The sequence below is a fragment of the Patagioenas fasciata genome, chromosome 10, assembly GCF_037038585.1.
Source record: "Patagioenas fasciata isolate bPatFas1 chromosome 10, bPatFas1.hap1, whole genome shotgun sequence".
In the NCBI taxonomy this organism is placed as follows: Eukaryota; Metazoa; Chordata; class Aves; order Columbiformes; family Columbidae; genus Patagioenas; species Patagioenas fasciata.
In genome coordinates, this window is record NC_092529.1 from 1,522,151 (window position 1) to 1,540,573 (window position 18,423).

At 39.3% G+C, this 18,423-nt stretch overlaps 1 protein-coding gene across 6 annotated transcripts; it reads left to right on the forward strand.

Moving 5' to 3' along the window:
• The first annotated feature begins 1,536 nt into the window (after positions 1 to 1,536).
• On the forward strand, positions 1,537 to 18,415 carry CCDC66 (coiled-coil domain containing 66). 6 transcript variants are annotated; one of them, XM_065845420.1, is made up of 20 exons: positions 1,537 to 1,654; positions 3,063 to 3,127; positions 5,469 to 5,491; positions 6,306 to 6,726; positions 7,147 to 7,282; positions 7,398 to 7,501; positions 8,490 to 8,614; positions 9,370 to 9,543; positions 10,356 to 10,487; positions 12,525 to 12,778; positions 13,147 to 13,231; positions 13,581 to 13,742; positions 14,247 to 14,394; positions 14,811 to 14,933; positions 15,482 to 15,960; positions 16,149 to 16,186; positions 16,478 to 16,722; positions 17,138 to 17,265; positions 17,376 to 17,462; positions 18,324 to 18,415. In XM_065845420.1, the coding sequence occupies exons 1-19, from the start codon at positions 1,644 to 1,646 to the stop codon at positions 17,457 to 17,459; spliced, it is 2,937 nt and encodes a 978-aa protein (XP_065701492.1). In that variant the 5' UTR covers positions 1,537 to 1,643; the 3' UTR covers positions 17,460 to 17,462; positions 18,324 to 18,415. The 6 variants fall into 6 exon arrangements, with proteins under 6 accessions (XP_065701492.1, XP_065701491.1, XP_065701490.1 ...); XM_065845419.2 differs by lacking the exon at positions 18,324 to 18,415 and adding an exon at positions 17,861 to 18,244; XM_065845418.2 differs by lacking the exon at positions 18,324 to 18,415 and having other exon boundaries at positions 17,376 to 17,757.
• Positions 18,416 to 18,423: the final 8 nt, after the last annotated feature.

Genomic DNA, 18,423 nt, shown 5'->3' on the forward strand with positions numbered 1-18,423 from the left:
CTCCCTTTTCTGTAAAGGCAAGTCAAAAATATCAAAGGCCACAGGATAATTCTCCATTCCAACTTTGATAAATAAATAAAGGATAAATAAAGTCCTTCTCGTAATATATAGACATTGCGTAGGGACTCCTTGCGAAACTGAGGTTCAGTTAAGGGACATGAGGTAGTTTTAGAATTCTGCCTCTTAATGTGGGAATGACACATAATGTTTCAGGAGGAAATTTCCAACGTACTTTGAAATAAAAGAAAAAATACAAAGCCAAATATGCATTAATGGAAACATTTTTTTTTTTTTTTCCAGTGTAGGAAGCCCTTTTACACAAGTTACAAACTGCTTATTGGCATTTAATGATATAAAAATCTTGCACTTAATAAAATGTGATCCTCCAAAACCGGCAAATCTTCCAGGCATTTGGTAAAAGTGGTACACAAATTAAAATTATTTCAGCCAACCTCACAGCTGTTGTAGAATTGACGTGTTATATGCAAGCCAAGCCACTTCTGCTTCAGTCACAAAAAGACTTAAAGGGCAACATCCTGTTCAATTCAAAGATAATTTAAGCTTACAGAGTAAAGGGACTTGTCGGGCAAAACACTGGTGTTTCGGTTATAAAACAAAATAAAAGAAAAATCCACAAGGGCTGTGAAACTTGGCTTCAGGGGGAAAGAGGAAAAAAAAGTCCTTATAAGATGATTTTTCTGTATGACAAGTTAAACTTTTGAAGAGATACTTGAGACTATATCGCCACCTGCTGCCTCAAACAAAAATCAGGGACACGTCTGGTTTCCTTATCATTGTTTAAAATACCGCAAGTATAATAGAAATCTATTAATTTGGAAAATCCATTGTGAAGCGGGGGCTGAAATCTAAACACTGAAATGGTGGTGAGTGGTTTGGTCAATTTTATACAAACACAGCAGGTCTGGCAGAGCAGGTTTTGACACTGAAATTAACCTCAGTGTCTGTTCCATCGTTGGTTTGCTTTTGTAGTCTCAAGAAGGGCAAACTTCTATTTCTGGCAGCTGGAGTAAGCACTGCAGAATCCATCCCTATATAGGTGTGTATATATATATACACGGTACCTTTGACTAGACAAAATTAACTACATCTGTAAGGATTATATCTATAAATATGTATTTATTAACCGCATCTAATAGGAACACTATTCAAGACAAGTCTACCTGCAGCACCGCAATAAGAGACTAATTTAGGCATCAGTTCACCTCATTACTGCTCTGCTGAGCTCCTGACAAACACATAGAAAGCACAGGAGGAATTATTTTTTCCTCGACAAGGGAGCGAGTGAGTGAGGAGCGGGCACTCCTTCGAAATGAAGGATTTCAGGCAGCATTTGGCTTTATTCATAAGCTTAAGTGCCATCTCGAATAGTAAAAGATCCAAACTGGCTCCGAGGCGTTTTATTGAACGTGACCAAACGCTGAATGTCCCGGCGGTCGGACTCCATTCCCCACAAGGCCCCGCACTCCGCAGTGTGCGAGCATCCCATTGGCTGCACCGAGAGCCTATCGCCTCCCGGCTCCTTGCGCGGGGTCGGCAACCGCTGTACACAGAGCGCGGGATGCGCGGGCGTCTCCTCAGCGCCATGAACCTGGGGTGAGGACGGACGGGCCGAGGACCGCGCCATGAACCTGGGGTGAGGACGGACGAGGGGGCTCGCTGGGCTGGCAGCGGGGCCGGTCCCGCCGGCTGGGACGCGGCGCTGCCTGGGGAGCAGCCCGGCCTTTCCCGGCGCGGCGGGTCGGGGCTCTGTGGAGCGGAACGACCTGCGCGGCGAGGCCGGGGTGACAGCTTGCTCTGGGGAGGCCTCGGGAAGGGCTCTGGAAAGCGGGTTTAGGGGGTGATTATTTGACTCCCCAACTGAACACACAGATTTCAGAAACACCTGCTATAATTTAACTTCACCAAAAGACAAACTCCCAAGAACCCCTTTCATCTGAGACTGGAATGGTAACACCTGTAGCACCACAATAAGAGCCTAATTTAGGCACCAGTTCATCTCATTACTGCTCTGCTGAGCTCCTGATGAATGCCTAGAAAGTGTAGTATGAATTTTTTTTTCTCAACAAGGGAGCAGACACTAAATTTGTGCTAGGTATGGGTAAAATTGATAGAGAGCTAGCAAGCTTTGAACACTGAATGCATCATCACTTCTTCCTAGACTTTAGGTTGCTTCTCATGACTCCTTAGGTGCAATCTCTTGTTTTATAGCTCATGCAATGTATTAAAATTATGTCATATAATGTCTGACTCATGTAATGAGCCCCGTTTCGCAGCCCCACCGACACAAAGCACCAACCGAGATGAGCAGGTGCTGGGCTCAGCTCAGCTGCCATCTGTGATTTGAAGGTCTCAAGTTACAACTTGGGGCACTTCTGTGCTGCTGTCTTAATTAGAAAGACACATACTAGCTTTAGACGTATTGGATATATATATTTTAATGAAAGGGAGCTTGAAGATAAGCATTATTTTGAATATTAATTGTCATATAAGATTTTCTCAAATTAGTGCATGGAAGAAAAAGAGAAGCGAGTACTTTGCACTCATACACCTGAGCACTGCCAACTTTTTATTTTTTTAAAAACCCTTACAGTAACGTTTGTTCCACATAGAAATGTGGACTGTTCTGCATGGAAGCACAATTGAAGACTGTTTTCAGAATACAGACCCTCTTTGTGGTCAGTGCTGGCATTCAGACTCATTCAGCATTTTTTGTAGCTCACAGTTTATGTTGTTGGCCTGTTTAATCCTTGGGGCAGGCACGTTGACAATACAGAGTGGCACCTTCAGTGGGAGCATCTACTTTGTAACATGCAAATAAAAATTTTCCAGAATCTATAATAAAAATACACCCTCTTCAAGACCTGTTGATTTCTTTGTATTAAGTAACTTCTCACAAACGTGGGAAACTTGGGATATGAAAGAATATCTGGACCAACAATAAATACAGTGTTATAAAATTGTCCTTGTTATTAATGTAAAAACCTTGCCATTATCAGATGACTTCATATCTCAGATTCCTCTCTCTCTCTCTCATTTTACAGAGATGGACTGAAGCTTGAGACTGAAATACTGGATGGAAAACCCAGGCTAATTTTAGCTGCTTCTGGTATTTTTAAAAATCATTTATCTTAAGTAATCTTTAAAGCTTATTGAAGTTAAACTTCAGATCCAAGCAACATGAAACATAGTGTTATGGAAATATTATTCCAATTAGGAAGAATATTTGTGCATTGTCATTTACAAGTCCTCTTACTCACCAGCCTGATACTGGAGAGTAGGTTGATACTGAACTTCTGAGTAGTCCGTTCACTGGTGAAGAGCTGTCAAATAGTCTGGACTCTTCACAGCTTTTCTCTGCATTCATAAAAAAATTAAGTACTATTAGATATTAACTGGCAGAACTTGATAATTTCTGTAACTTTATAGCACCTTACCAAGGAGAAAGAGGCCTAGTTACTTGCCACATAAATTACACAGAATTACATAGTTACAGTGATATTTCTGACTCTAAAGCAGCTTCAGTATTTAGCAGTCAATCTTTATACATTTCAATAAGCAGTTTATTTAGGCCAGATCTCATTACTACCACCTGAGATAGACTTTTCCAGTATATGTTCATAAATAAACATTAAATTCTGTTTTTGTGATTTGTCAAGTTTCTTTACAAGAAGTCCACTTTCCCTAACTGTTCTATATAGCAATCAGGATACATTCTCCATTTAATGCCCTTTAAATTATATTTCACATTCTGCTTTTACCAGAGAGCTGTCTAATGAGGCGTTTGGGGGTATTTTGAGTCAGTAAAGAAGACCAGTCTACTGGAAACAAAACCTTGCAACACCTCGGAAATAGCAACACTATGATTTTCAGTTTTTTCCAACAATAGCATCATTGGCTGGGTAGGGCCAGGGTACATTCGAGAGTGCTCCAAAATAAAGCATTATCTTTGACTTTGACCCAGCCTTGAACAAGCAGTCTTCTCCAGAAATTAACACGTTTTACACAACTGACATAAACAGCACTTCCTTGCATTGAATTGTATTATGTCAAAAATTGCATCAAATTGTATTACTGCTGAGTTTCAGTTTTCTGCACTGTCAAATACTGCTAACAGTCTTAAAGGCTAAAGTAGGATTATTCTGTAGTAGCTTAAGCTGCTATAATACTTGGGATAATTGTTTTTCTTTTACACAAAAATAAAACCAAACAAAAATTACAAAAAAACCCTACCAACAACAATGAAAGGAAACCAAACAAACAACAGCTCCATAAGCAGCACTTCAGAGATCCATGTTATACATCTCCCCACTGTGAAGGCAAAGACCCTATTTATGTTTCTTTCTCCTTTCCACAGAGACGTTGTGTTTGCACAGCACATAGAATCCCACCTTATTTAGTTTTTCAATAGCCAGAAAGAAGCCAAAAAAAGTCACTTCTGCCTACTCAGGTGAGGGCTGAGTGATTGAGAACCCAGTGGTAAACATAACCACAGAACACCTTTACCATCGCAACATTATCAGTGCAGGATTTAGTGCTTGTCTCTGCAGGACAACTCAGCACGCTCCCAAGTTTTAAAATGTTCATCTAGGTTGGAAACTATTAACAGGGGGGTTTTGTAGACTTCAAGAACAGTTAGTATTCTCTAGTGTCTTTAATTGGTAATGGAAGAAAAATATATAGGTGGTACCAGCGCAAAATGTGCCACAACCACTGCTAGAGCTATAACTGCGTAGTGCAGCTGAAGCAGCTTTGTTTCCAGCAGATGTGTTCCGCTAAAATATCATCCCGACTATTTTTCCCCCCTTTTCCATTAGCCATATGTGCAGGATTTCTTGTGTTTAGTACCACATCCCATCTATTAATATTATAATATTCTTTATTATTGTTTTTAGTATTTAGTATTATTTTTGAGACCACTACACCTCTATGCATCCTCTAGTATTTGTGTTGAAAGACAAGACTATTTCAGGGCATAGGTCAGGGGAACAATAATAGATGGTGTGATTCTGCAAGTATTGTTTCTTTAGGCTGTCAGTGGTGGAGACAGATATCATCATGTAGTCAGATGGGAAAGAATGTGACACAGAAAGCAACCTGAAAAATCACAATGAACAAAAATAAGCCATTACCACAGGGCTCTCTGAGAAACAGAATGAAGAACAGGGCAAGGTCAGACTGGCACAATGATTTTATTAGATCTGTATAAAACTGGAAATAGTTACTGGAATAGATCCAGCCTTTTTTCCAACAGACTTTTTAAATGTGTAAACTGAAATTGCAAAAAAGTAAACTGAACTAATTGGGGCAGATATTCTGGGGAAGATACTTTCCCCCAGCCTTACAAAAATCAGATTAATATCACAATTTACTAACTTCTCAAGATTGTATTTCAGGAGGAAGTTGTGATTAAATACTTCTCTCATATGTTTGTATTTGTTTCCCAAAAGGTAAATCAAAACCTGCAATGAAGGTAAGTGGAAAAATGACTTCTTTTGTTTGAGCACACAAATTAACTAGTTAATTTGTTAATACAGAAATTTGAGAACACATTTGAACTGTCTAGATACTTGTAATCAATGATGTTTATGAAAGATAAATACGTATTTCTCAGGGTCGTAATAGCTGTTAAAAAGGATTAATTCAAAGTTCTATGGCTACTTTTACCTTTGCAAAACGCTTTAATTTACTTTTCCAATAAGTTACAACAGCACAGGAAATCACATATATCAGAACTTTCAGAGACTTTAGAGGGATTCTGGTAAAATAGGGACCTGAAGCGTGTTTAAGTTCCAGTTTAGTTATACAGGCTGTTTGCCCCAAGTGAACTAGAATGTGGTGAGTTGGGGAAGGAAAGAAAGCAGAAAAAAGCCTCGAAACATAGGAAATAATTACAAGTGTACATCAAGGACCTTGAAAATGATAACACTTTAGTACAGAATGGAAAAAATCCAGATTGAAATAATACTGGCTGTATGTTGAAAACATACCTGTTCGAAGCCAGGATTCAGAAACACCAAAGAAAAACAGTTAATGTTTATTAATTCTTTTAAATGTTGTGCTATATAAACTCATTTTTCATATTGTCATTTTAAAATATTTAAATTTGCATGCTGTATTCTCTTCCAAAGTATTCCCAGTACTCATTGAGATATTTCATTAGTTGCTACTGATGTAACAGAGAAGAAAAATGACACTTGTTTGTTCCTTCAATCTTCTTTTCATTTGTCACCCATGCAATTGTATTTCCTTAGTTAATATGTGTTGAAATCCTGTTGCTTTAACAGATGGGTAATAAAGCCAGAGCACCTAAGCAGGCCTTGAGACTAAGGAATACTGGGCATGTTCTGCATTCCACACAAAATACTGATATCAAGCAGGAAAACTTGATGAAACCAAGAAGTGAATCAAGCTTATCAATGACAAAAGGTGAAAAGCTGCAAGTTACTAAACACTCCACGCGTGAAACCACAACCAGAGATCACTCTTTGATTTTCCAAAGAGGCAGCACAAACAGATGTCCTGCATCAGAGAATCCTGATGTTGTTACAATAAGTAAACAGAAACCTCAAACTCCACACGTGTCAGCTGAAGACCTCAGAAGTTTGGCGTGTTTAACACAAGAACAGCTTCAGCAGATATTGATGACAATAAAAGGAGGAACTAGAAGCATTTCTGAGACTCATAATGAAAAGCAAGAGGAAATGGGTAAGATACTGATAGTCGTGTTAGTTTCATGTGAACTGAGCAAACTGTGAAAGCTCAACTTTGAGTTCATAACTAAAGTTTATTTGCAGGCTGTAGAGGTGTTACTCTTATGTTTAATGGTCTCAGACAAAATACTGTTTGCTATTATGGATCAGCTCTTTGCCACCAAGAATAAGACACAGTGCAATTGAGTCCCAAAGGCCGAGCTCTTAGCCAAGTTTTAAGTGTGACTTTAAGTCTGGCATTCTAAAAATGCCCTCTGAAGTTTTAACTTGCGCACCTTAACTATACAAGCAGGGCTGAAAACAGTTTTGTTAAGCAGTGGGGAATTTGCAACTTTCTGCTGTTTTCAAAGTATTTACTCAATGCTGAAGAAAGTTTCATGGTCATATATTTATATATTTTTTTATTCTACCACAGCTACTAATGAGGCATCAGAGATAAACAGTGTAGCATTGCTTCACAAACCTTGTGAAGCTCCACCTGTTCCAGATGAAACTAACTCCGATTCAAGCAAGAAACAAGAAGGATATCCACAGCTGGGACAGAAAGTTACGTACGTAGATCTGTGTTACTATCTACAAAAACTGTATTTCCAATAAGGATTTGTTATCTCTAAAGTGAACAGATTAGGGTTTTAGGTAAAATTCTTTTTTTCTTCTCTCCTCTAGAAAGGATTCCTGGAAACCTGCTGACATGTTTAGTACCTTGGGTGAAAGAGAAGGGGAGAAAGCCTTGCTAGAATTTAGAAAGACCCAGTGGAAGAAGGAATTAGGTACTTATGATATACAGAATATATTTGTGATAAATTTATTGCATTCAGTGCCAAGAAACTTTGTGTTCCTTATTCTCTTTTAAATTTACTCAGTGCAGTTGCTACAAATTGAAAAGTACAGTTTTATCAGTCTCCAAGACAGATTAAAATTCTTCCATTTCAAAGTTTTATGCAAAGATTATCTGTAAATTCTTGCAAAAAAGCTTCTTAACCAAATAAGTATTATCAAAGAACTATATTCAGTTATGCTTCCTATTGTAGGAGTTATTTGCCACTGATGTTGTCACATTCTGCCAGTAGTTGATAGCCATTATCATTAAAAAAATAATTTGTTTTGTTTTAATGGGCAAAGTGTCACCTCCATCTACAAGCATGACTGAATGTATCAAATTGCAATTCAAAATTGAAATAGTTTGCAGCCCTGCCCCATCACCAGCCAAGGGGCATCTCCGTCATAAAATCAAAATGCTTAACGCAGTAGTAAATTCTCTCTTGACAAATGAAGCTTTTTAGGATTCACATGCAGGAGTGTTTTGTTTTCCGCTCAGGCGCAGGCTGCCTGGTTTCTGGATTTGATTTTGCATTGTCAGTGGCTTCCATGTATAGCTCTGTTGGATTCAAATAATATTACAGTAGTCCAAACCTGGTATAATAAAATGGAGGGAATTTAAATACTTAGTTATTTCTCTTAGCTTTCCCTCTTCCCCTGGGACATTGTTAAGCCTTCAGTCTTCTCAGACATTCCCCAGTTACCTTCACATCTCTGGGCAGAGACTCAGCTGCCATCCTCTTAGGAGCAGTGTCATGTTTAGGCTGATCAGTCAGACAATGGTTACTCACTCTTTTAGTCCACTTTACAAGCAAAATTACAGGGGAGATGTGCATTGCTGCCTTTTAAAATAAAGTAACCTGCTCCACGTGTGTATTAGGAACTCTGACTACAGGTGGGGTTCGGTGGGGTTTTCTTTTTTTTTTTTTTTTTTTAAAGATGAACAGGTAGCCCTGAAAAAGAAACTGAAGGAAGCTTTGGAGGGAGAGGTGGGATGTTTCTGGGCAAAACCCGGCAATAATAAAACCCATAAAGAGAAGGTGGAAACGCCTGATCCAGATAAGGTAAGGCTATCCATTAACACTGACGAGCACACAGCTTCCACAGCACTGGTCCAGAGCTGTTCTAATTCATACAAGATTTTTTTATATGAATCCAGTCTTAGTGGTCACTTTAAGCACTTCCATGGCATGAATTGCTGAAACTCCCTGTTTCACACCTACTGCTGCACTTTTTATCTTCACAAATTAAGAGCTCTGTAGCATGAACAACCCATTCCTGTCTTTCCATGTTGGTTCCTAGCTAAAAGGTATAAACCTTGTCCAGTTCTGTTTTGAGGAACAGTCTCAAATGTAATTCCTGGTTATACAATTATTTACATTGTTCATGAGCTCCCACATGTATTTGCTAACATAATAAGCATAGCAATTTGACTTTTACTCTAAACTGCCTTTTAAAAAGTCAGCTGTCACTCTGACAATACAGTTTCAGATAAAGAGATGAGACTGCTTCACCAGTGAAATTGATGGCTGTTAAACAGAAGTTAGGGTTGTACACGCTATCAGTTATTCCAGCAAATTGCCATTTTTGTGGCATATTCAGCATCCCTAGAAAAGTTACCAGGCTGCCCCATAAGAATTTATTTTCATCTACATAATTAAGAAATACTGGATATGAGATGCTTAGTTACAAGTTTTGACTGAAGTTTTAATGAATAGCAGTTTCTAGAAGTTTGTTAGGTGTTGAAGGCTATTTAGTACAAAACAGGTGAACTAAATAAATCAAATCTTAAACAACTGACTTGTCACTTTACTTGCAGGCATTGTTTCCAGCTGAGTCAATAACTCCCCCTGGGGAAGGCTCTGTCTGTACAGCTGCTTTAACCACAGAGGCTCCTCAGGGCCCACTGAGTGTTTCCTGTGCTCCAGCTGGGCAGCCTGCAGATTTCAGTGTGGACTTTCCAGCTGCCAACCTCACAGCATTTGTTTTAGGGGTAAGATCTGAAATTGCATGCAGCATTTTTTTCCTGATTTTTGACACCAGATGTATTCTCTTCAGTAGTTCTTTAAAGCCAGAAGAATTCAGTATAGACCTTTTCACTCTATGTAAAGACCTGTGTCCGAATGTTTATTAAAATATTGATGTGAGCATTTTCAAGACTTATATGAGGAACAGTGCTAGAGGTGTGAGCTGAAGTGTGATTTAACTTTTAAGTATGCATTAAAGGAATAGAGAACAGGAACCTATCAAATATAAGACTTTAAAAAAATGTATTGATGACAGAAGGTTCAAGAAGTAGTTTCTGAGTTACTGCTAGTAGGCACTAATTGAAGAGTGGCTTTCATCAGGTGGTATTTAAAGTTCTCAGTGCCAATAGAGTTCATTAAAAAATACAGATATCCATTAAGAAACAGGAAGAGCAGATACTATTTAAAATTTACTTGAGACAAATCACTACTAATTAGATCATGATGCTGAATCTACCGGAAACACAGACTGAGCAGTGAACCATAGGAAGAGGGCGGCAATTTTTATTCATGACGTAAGTCATGGTTTTTGAAGTGAGAAGCTGATGTCTCAAGTTAGAATAGTATTCAAAGACAGGCTTATTCAGCATTTTTCTAACAACTGAAGCATTTTTATGGAGCACTCAGACACTTGCTACAGTTACAAACTTCCATGCATTTTTTTGTGCAAGAGAATAGGCCACTTATACCAAGCAACTGAAGCCAGAGTTTTCTGCCAAGTCTCTATTATGTGGCAAGACAAGGTACTGAATGTTTTGTCCCACTTCTCTTATTTCAGGAAGCTGTGCCACAGGAACGACCTTTTAGTGCTTTGAAGCACGAGCAACAGAAAAAGTGGCTTGAAGAGCTGGACAAACAGAAGGAAGAAGCTAAGCTACGAAAAATAGAAGAGAAACTTAGTTTATCAAAGGTACCTGTGGTTTAGAGGGACTTTTTGGAATAAGTTGTTCTTTCCATTTTTGTTCTAAGAAATAAAAGATGAAATTGTAGAGTAGGGACAAAGGTGGAAGTACTTGTAGCACATCCAGATTTTCACTGTAAGTCCATAGGACAATCTGAACATTCAGCCAGCAGCTGTTCCAGAATTTTGGTAGCAGAGAACAGACTGTGTCTGCTGGGATGGGTTGGACTGCTTGCTGCAGAGAGTAAAACACTCATACTGCTACAGATATTACTATCATTTCCCACCATTGTGTAAAAGCTCTGGGGTTTGTAAGGTCTTGTGGAGACACTGGCCATACACTTTGTAAAAAGACGTTTTCTGTAGATTACTGCTATATAGGAGATAAGGAAAGTATAGGCAACTACAGTGTGTCACAGTGGTGGTCACATCCTGCTCAAGAAATAAAATTTGATAGGGATATATATGCACACACATACACTCTTATGAAACGCTTTTGAACGCTTGCACTCAAAAAAGTATTGAAGAAATTAGCGTTACCTTTTTTACCCTTTGTTTTTTCCCGGCTGTTGAACGTCGGTCTCTTACAATTGCTTTGCAGGTGGGATACCTGGAGACTTTTAATGTTGTCACAATTGGCCAACTTGGTCAATGTATCTTTTACCCCTGGAAGTTCTTCCTATAGAAGCTGACTCCTTTCCCTTACATGTTACTATTGCTACTATATTAGTAGTTTTAAGGTTAGCGGAACAGTCTGTATTCTTGTACAGCCTGATACTGTCACACTCTTTCGAAGACTCTGTCCTTTGAAGCGAAGGAACGTGCAGGGAGATTCCACTACTGCTAGAATCTGGATTTCTAAGTTACTGTACTCAGCTTTAACCCTAGGACTGCATCTTTCACCACGCATGAGAACCGTGGGGTGTTCTGTGTTATTAATTAACAAGAATCTTTGTTAACAAAACATATGAATGTTCATTGTCTGTGGCCTTCTAGATTAAAAGGCTACAGTTTTTACTCTCCACTGAAGAATTCACAGCAATTACATAGTTCTTGACAGAAATTCTTCATTTTAATTCTATAGTTTGTAATACTAGAAGAGAGATTTCCTACCCACCCTCCCCAAAACAACAATCCCTTCGTTGCTAAGGTTGGTTACATACCTGCACACAACACAAGCCTCTTCATTTCTTGAGTTGTTGGAGGCATCAAGTTTCCTCTGTAAACTGAGCTTTTTAAGTGCAAAGGGAACACAGCTGTGAAGGGTTTGTTCATTAGCTGGCTTGTTTTTTCATTTGACAGCTGTGCAGTGGGAAGGTGGTTGCAGTCACCAGTGAGTAACCCAACAGTAATCTTGCTTCTAGTCTGTTTTTGAAAGGAAGTTAATGTGCACTTCATCTCTTTTTCTTCAATAATTTCTTTTTCAGGTTGTGTGTTATACTCTCAATCCTTCTGCATATTGCACCACAGACGTGTATTAGAATAAACTAGGTTTTCCAGCTACTCTGATCTGCTTCTGCTTTACAGGGTGTGCAAAGGGAGCAAAACTCAGGGAACAGGAGGAAGAATAATTTGGATTCTCATAATTTGGACTAAGATTTTTCTTGCTTCTTTTAAAATAGATGTGAAACTTTCCTGACGAAGGGAATTTTTGTTTAAGGAGAAGACTCCCAGAAAGTTGATGACATTAGATTATGGTTTGGTTTTTTTTCCCACAGAATGCAAGTTTTGAGGCAACAGTACCAAAAAGCCTGAATCCATGTTAACTTGATATTTTTTTCCCTGAAAATACACTAGCAGTATGTTTTTGCTGACCGAGTCTATGGATCAGCAGTATAATTTCTGATCTTGTTTGCATTTTAAGCAACAGGAAGATTTCTGTTTTCCCGTTCAGGGCTTTAACTACTGTCTGTATTGTAGCCACATTAACAGAACTTTTCTAGTGTTCCTGTTTTACAGAATGTGTATTGTCTGTTTTATTAACCATACTTACAGTGTCATTCAGCGCGTTTCCTTTTTTGTTGTTGTTGCTTCATATTTATTCAGGCTGAAGAGCATGACAGATGGGCAATGCATTTTGATTCTGTAAAGAACCAGCTTAGTGCTAATGCACAGCACCCCTTCCCCGGGAGGTACCCAGAGCAGCCTGACAGCCTTTGCCTGTCCCCTGGCCCTAAGGAGCTGACTGCTTTTGTTCACCCTTTTTCACCTGCAGCTTTAGGCAACCTCATGCCCTCAAAGGTGGGAAATGCAGAAAAAGCTGCTAAAACCAGCGCTTTGGAACACGGTCAGAAAGTCAGGTGGGTGAGCTTCCGCAGGATAACGGTCTGAGCCAGCACATTTCTGAGGCTTCCCCAGAAATTAAAAAAAAAAGAATAATGAGATTCTTTAAATCTCATCTTTGGATCTTATTCATTTGGCTTTTGCTTTTTTTCAGAAACACCTGTTGTTTCACTTTTGAAATACACAAGTGCTTCCATTGTTCATTATTAAAAGTTACTGTAAATAACACTACTTTGTTGTTTAGTAAAATGAGTTTCATGATTGTAAATTAATACAATGGGAAAACCTTAATATGAAAATATCACTTGCAATCTAACTGATTCTAAGAAAGGCTTTATGATTATTTTCTTATGATTAAAAACACTTTCATGCTTGTCTGGCCTAGTTTCCTGCGTTCAATGACAGCTCTCCTGGACCCTGCCCAGATCGAAGAGCGAGACAGGCGGCGGCAGAAACAGTTGGAGCATCAGGTAGAATTCTGGTTTACCGACACTATTTTAATGAGAAGAAAGGATGAAAGGTAGTGTTGTCACGACTATAGTGTGAGATTTAATGCCAGAGTCCAGTGAGGGACTTTAATGCTTCAGATTACACTGCTTTATTGGGCTGGTGGTTCTCTCGAAAAGAAAGGAAGGCAGCTGCCTTGCTACCTTTCTCGTGAGAAATCAAAAGAAACAAAATGGAAAGAAAATGTCTTGATTATTTTAATGTATTTGTCCAAATCCAATTATACGCATATGGTGGAAATATATGCATATATAGATCATAATACCTTGAATGTTATATCTTTAATTTTCCTTTGTTTTCTGTTATTCCTAGAAGGCAATAATGGCTCAGGTTGAGGAAAAACGGAAGAAGAAACAGCTGGAGGAAGAGCAGAGAAGATGGGAAGAACAAGAGGAAGAAGAGCGCCTGGCACGGGAGAAAGCACAATTGCAGCAGCAGTTTGAGGAAGATGTGCTGAGGCAAAAACAAAAGGAGGTGGGGTTTTTGCATTTTCTTTAGCGCAGATGGTCTGTAATGGGTTTTGAGGAAAATGGTTCTTGTTCTTCAGTTTCAAAATGGTGTGGCCTCATCATTTTGAAACTAAAACTATCTGAAACTTCTTAGACACTTGAAACCAGAATCAGTTCCTTCACGTAACAAACTTGTAACACCGTACGAGTTAAGAGGCAGGTATCTTTTTTTGGACAAGGGCCTTTACTGGAAGAGAAATGGATAAGAACTGGCAAAAATGGAATTTAGTTTTAAATAATGCAGAAACATCCATTTTTTGTTAGCACAGCAGAGGTTCTGAATTCATTGTTATAATCGTGAAGGCTATATATTGCATCTACTCCCCTAGTTGGGGTTTTTTTTAGCAAAAAGGCTTTACTTAAAACAAGAATACACGTAAGCCTTGAGGATTACATGGAGATTAAATAATCCTACTAATTTTATTCTCAAAATAAAGGGTCACATATATATATGTATTATTTTTTAAAGGAACTCGTGACTCTTAAAACAAATGAGCTTTATCAGACAATGCAGAAAGCTCAAGAATTAGCGCAGAGATTAAAACAAGAACAGCGCATTCGAGACTTGGTGCAGAAGGGACACGACATTTCCAGACTGCAGAAGAACCTCAGTGTGGGTAAGTACTCGTCTGTTTGTGCTCGGTGGGGACCTTGGGTTGGGTTGGTTTGCCCTTCTGCATTGGGGCAGAATTTGCTCCTTTGCTTCGTGAACCACTTTTCATTTCAGCTTATTTAAAGAGCTTTCCAAACAAATACCAGTGTTAACTCCTATGGAGAATACTCCGGTTTAGTAAGCTTCAAATACTGTATTGCATTAAGGAAGAGATATAATATAAAGAAATTATCAGGAATGTGTAGGGAATGTTCAGACCTATCAATTAGATTTGCAGTGAAAAAGGTTGAGTATTGGGATCCGAAGCCCAGTTCTCAGTCTCACTTCGAATTCTAAACCACAGCAGCCTGACAACTTGATATAAGTGTTTAAATGGAACATGCGTTACTAAATTGAACAATTTTCCTTATTTCTTTTTAGGTGATAAAGAATTTGAAAACGGTCATACGGACATTTCCCATCAAAGTCATCGTTTTCCTGCTGGCGTTCAGAGCCAGGCGGATCAGCAGCGTTCTCCTCGGAAAGACACGGCCGTGCAGACAGGTGTGCGGCCCTTGGATTCAATTACTCTTGATGGACATTAAGGAAGAATATTACAATATATCACCATATTCTCTTAATTTCCCGGTAGCTGTTAATTACCAGTTACAGATTAAAGTCACCCTGTGTGCAACGGGGGCTCGCTGCGATTACCACGTGTTTGTAGTTGTCTTCAGTGCGCGTGTTCACAGGTTTGCGTAATGTGGTTTGATATCGAGCAGGACTGGGCTCCTGATAAATCCTTAAAAATATTGGCAGAAACATTATCAATAATTCTGGAATTCTACATTTTAAAATAATGTAGTTCCGTTTGACATAAATTTTGTTTTCCGGTGACTTGATTTCATTCTCCAGCCCCCCCCACCCCTTATGGGGTTTGGTTCTACTGATCCTGTCTGTCTTCCACATCCAAAAGAATAAAAAACATTATAAAACCATAACAACCACATTTTTAATAGAATTACCAATGGTAGATTGACACGCAAACAAAAGTCAAACGAGTAATTCTAATGGCTTTAGACTTGGACTTAAAATATATGTATTTTTTTTAGATGACTTCAATATTTCAGCCTGCACCGAATCTGCCGAGGAAAGAGCTGCGTGTTGTGGGTCTCCTGATATTTCCATAGAATACCAAGAACCCTCTAGCAGTAAAAAATACCAGAAGGAAATGCAGAATATAGAGAAAAATAAGATTTCAGGAAAAGAGACTGGTGGCATTTACAGTGAACTATATGAACTATATGCAAGAAAAGAAAGACAAATTAAACCTTCAGAGAAATCCAGCAAGAGACCTGACTGGAACATAAAGAAGCCTGAGAAGAGGTACATTCCAGCCTCAGAAAGGTACCCGAAACAGCTACAGAAACAGAGGGCGGAAAACAAAGTGAGACGGCAGATGGAGCTGCTGCAGCTGGTAGAAAGAAACGCCCCTGGGAACCTCTGCCCGAAAAAGGGGGGATGCTCAGACCCATCCCCTTCACCTCACCAGGAAATCAATCCGAAGCACAAGGAGCAGCGCGTCAGGAAGGTGACGAACGCCTCGCTCTGAACAATGGGGTGGTTAATTTAGCGAGTGTTTGCTGAACACCGTTCCCTGAACTGGGGTCACACAGTGCTTGGGAATTCACAACAATGTTGGCTTGAAAAGTTAAAGATTTGAAGGTAAAATGCATGGAGCTTTTTATTTTATTTGTGACCTTCTTGTTTTTCTCCTAGGAAGAACAATTTCATAAGAATCATTTGAATGAAGAAAGGTATGTATGTCTGTACTCTGTGCTAATGAAATGTATAAATATAGTAATAATGAAATATATGTTTTTCTTTCCTGATTTTAAATGTTTTGGAGAAGAATTTAGATACATCTAATTGTCTATTATTGAAAATACACAAGAGGTATAAAAGGTATAAAACACAAGAGGTATAAAAGCAGAGTAAATGAGCAGAAGTCCAGTCCTCTGAGGATTCTTTCTCTGCTCTTTGAGAAAATCGATCACATCACTGCAGTATTGTTTGCGTTTTTCTTTAACTGTAATTGTTTTGGACAGATCTGAATCACCGCCTGTTCCAGCTGTTAGGAACAGATCGTACCCGGTACAGCAACACCCGGTCCACGCTGCTCGGTTCGCGGCGCACAGCAGCGCGGGTAGAAGGGAGAAGAGCCCCGGGGCGGGCAGAGCCCCCTCCCCGCAGTTCGTTCCCTACGTGCGAACAAATGAGGTTTATTACCTGGATCCCGCCGCCCCAGTGACCACACCTTCCAGCCACGACCCGCAGCATCGCCCCTGCAACGGTACCGGGACGGATGGGGAGCTGCTGGGGTAGAAGCGATGGTACCAAAGTGCTACCACGGGTTTGGTATCTGTTTTGTACTGAATTTTGCACTAAGGAGGGTGGGTGTCACAGCACTGTACAGCAAACCTGTGCAACCAAATACTAGTCAAACAAACACAAAGTTTTTAAAAAAAAAAACTAAAAAGCAACACAATTTTTTGTTCATCTTTTCTGTCTGCTTCCGTTTGATGAAGTATGCTTGCACATCTCTGCTGTTATCGTATAGAGATTTGGGGTTTGGAGATATTTGACTTAAAAATAGTGACTGTAATCTGCTAGCAACCAAAACCTGACTTTAAGCTGTGAAACCCTCGTGCGTCAGAGTTAGCGCAGCATTGAGGGAGCTTTGCTGACCGGTTTGATTTGCATTTCAGATTCTTACCAAACGCCACGACAGATCTGCAGCTCTGATCACGGTCCAGATCCTCTGCTCAATCCTGATGTTGTCAAAATCAGAGACAGACAACAAGCAATTCTCAAAGGACTCTCAGAATTACGCCAGGTAAGCACGAAGTTATATATGTGTGTATATATACATATATATATACACATATATCTCTCTCCGTATATCCACTGAGGCACATTGGCAGCTGTTCCCCTCCCTGGTTCCAGGGCCTCCTGCAGAAGCAGAAGGAGTTGGAGTCTGCTCTGATTCCCGCGCTGGCTCAGGATGAGAACTTCCCGTCTCCATTTTGAGAGGTATAAATGAATGTTCTGAATTCTGAAAACATAACGGCGCAGCACTGGGTCTGCCACTGTAATAAATTATGAACCAGCTCTCTCTTTTTTATGAAAGATTCAAATTCTGTGAATTTTGATAGACTACAGGGTCACGTTGCTTTTCACATTTAAGATACATTAAACTGATCGTGTGTCTGTTTAGAATGGTCTCGTATGTCCAATTAATAGGAACGACCAAAACACTGTAATATTACTTTTTCTTTTTAGAACTTGGTGCATGTATTTTGATAAATAAAGATTAATAGCTTGGGTAGACCTGGTTGATATTTTTAACCACATGAAACTGCCTGTAATTAACTACTCAGATTGCTTTTAGGCTTAGACAACACATTAACTCAACGAATTCTGGATTTCAGGACCACAGAAGTGCTGACTTAACGGCACTAACCCCGACATCCTACATCAAAGCACTAAAACCAAGTTACAAACAAGAAAAACAAATCCAAACCTGAGACTTTGGACAAAGTGAATTCAGGAGCTTTAGCAGAAGCAAAACCAGCAATAGAATAAGGGCCATCGTGTGACCCCAGCTACTCAGTGGCAGCTGCTGTTTTCCAGGTGCTGTTCAGAATGAGCCAATTAAGAGAGAATCACTGGGGAAAAAAAATAAGTTTATCACACAACAGATGTGCAAAAGCCCAAGATTAATAAACAAATGAAATGCCGTACTTATGAAAATGCCAGTATTAAAAAAAAAGGAGGCAGCAGCAATCATCATTGTAAAGTGACAGAGCATTGAGGGGTTTTCTAATTTATTTTTCTACTGCGAAGTGAACTACCGTAGTAATTAAAACCAGCTTTGCCCTTCTCTCATTACAGTAATTACAGTGGCAAGATTAAAGTCATCAGATCACTCGGCTGGTGCTGTAATGAGCAGGGAGAACCAAAATTAGACACCAGAGTAATTGCTGTTCATGCA

What these genes read in the sequence shown, in the direction of transcription:
- CCDC66 (XM_065845420.1), top strand. An exon ending in AGAAACTTAGTTTATCAAAG is followed by an intron (nt 10,488 to 12,524) that starts GTACCTGTGGTT and finishes ATATTTATTCAG; the next exon opens with GCTGAAGAGCATGACAGATG. An exon ending in GACTCTCAGAATTACGCCAG is followed by an intron (nt 17,266 to 17,375) that starts GTAAGCACGAAG and finishes CCCTGGTTCCAG; the next exon opens with GGCCTCCTGCAGAAGCAGAA.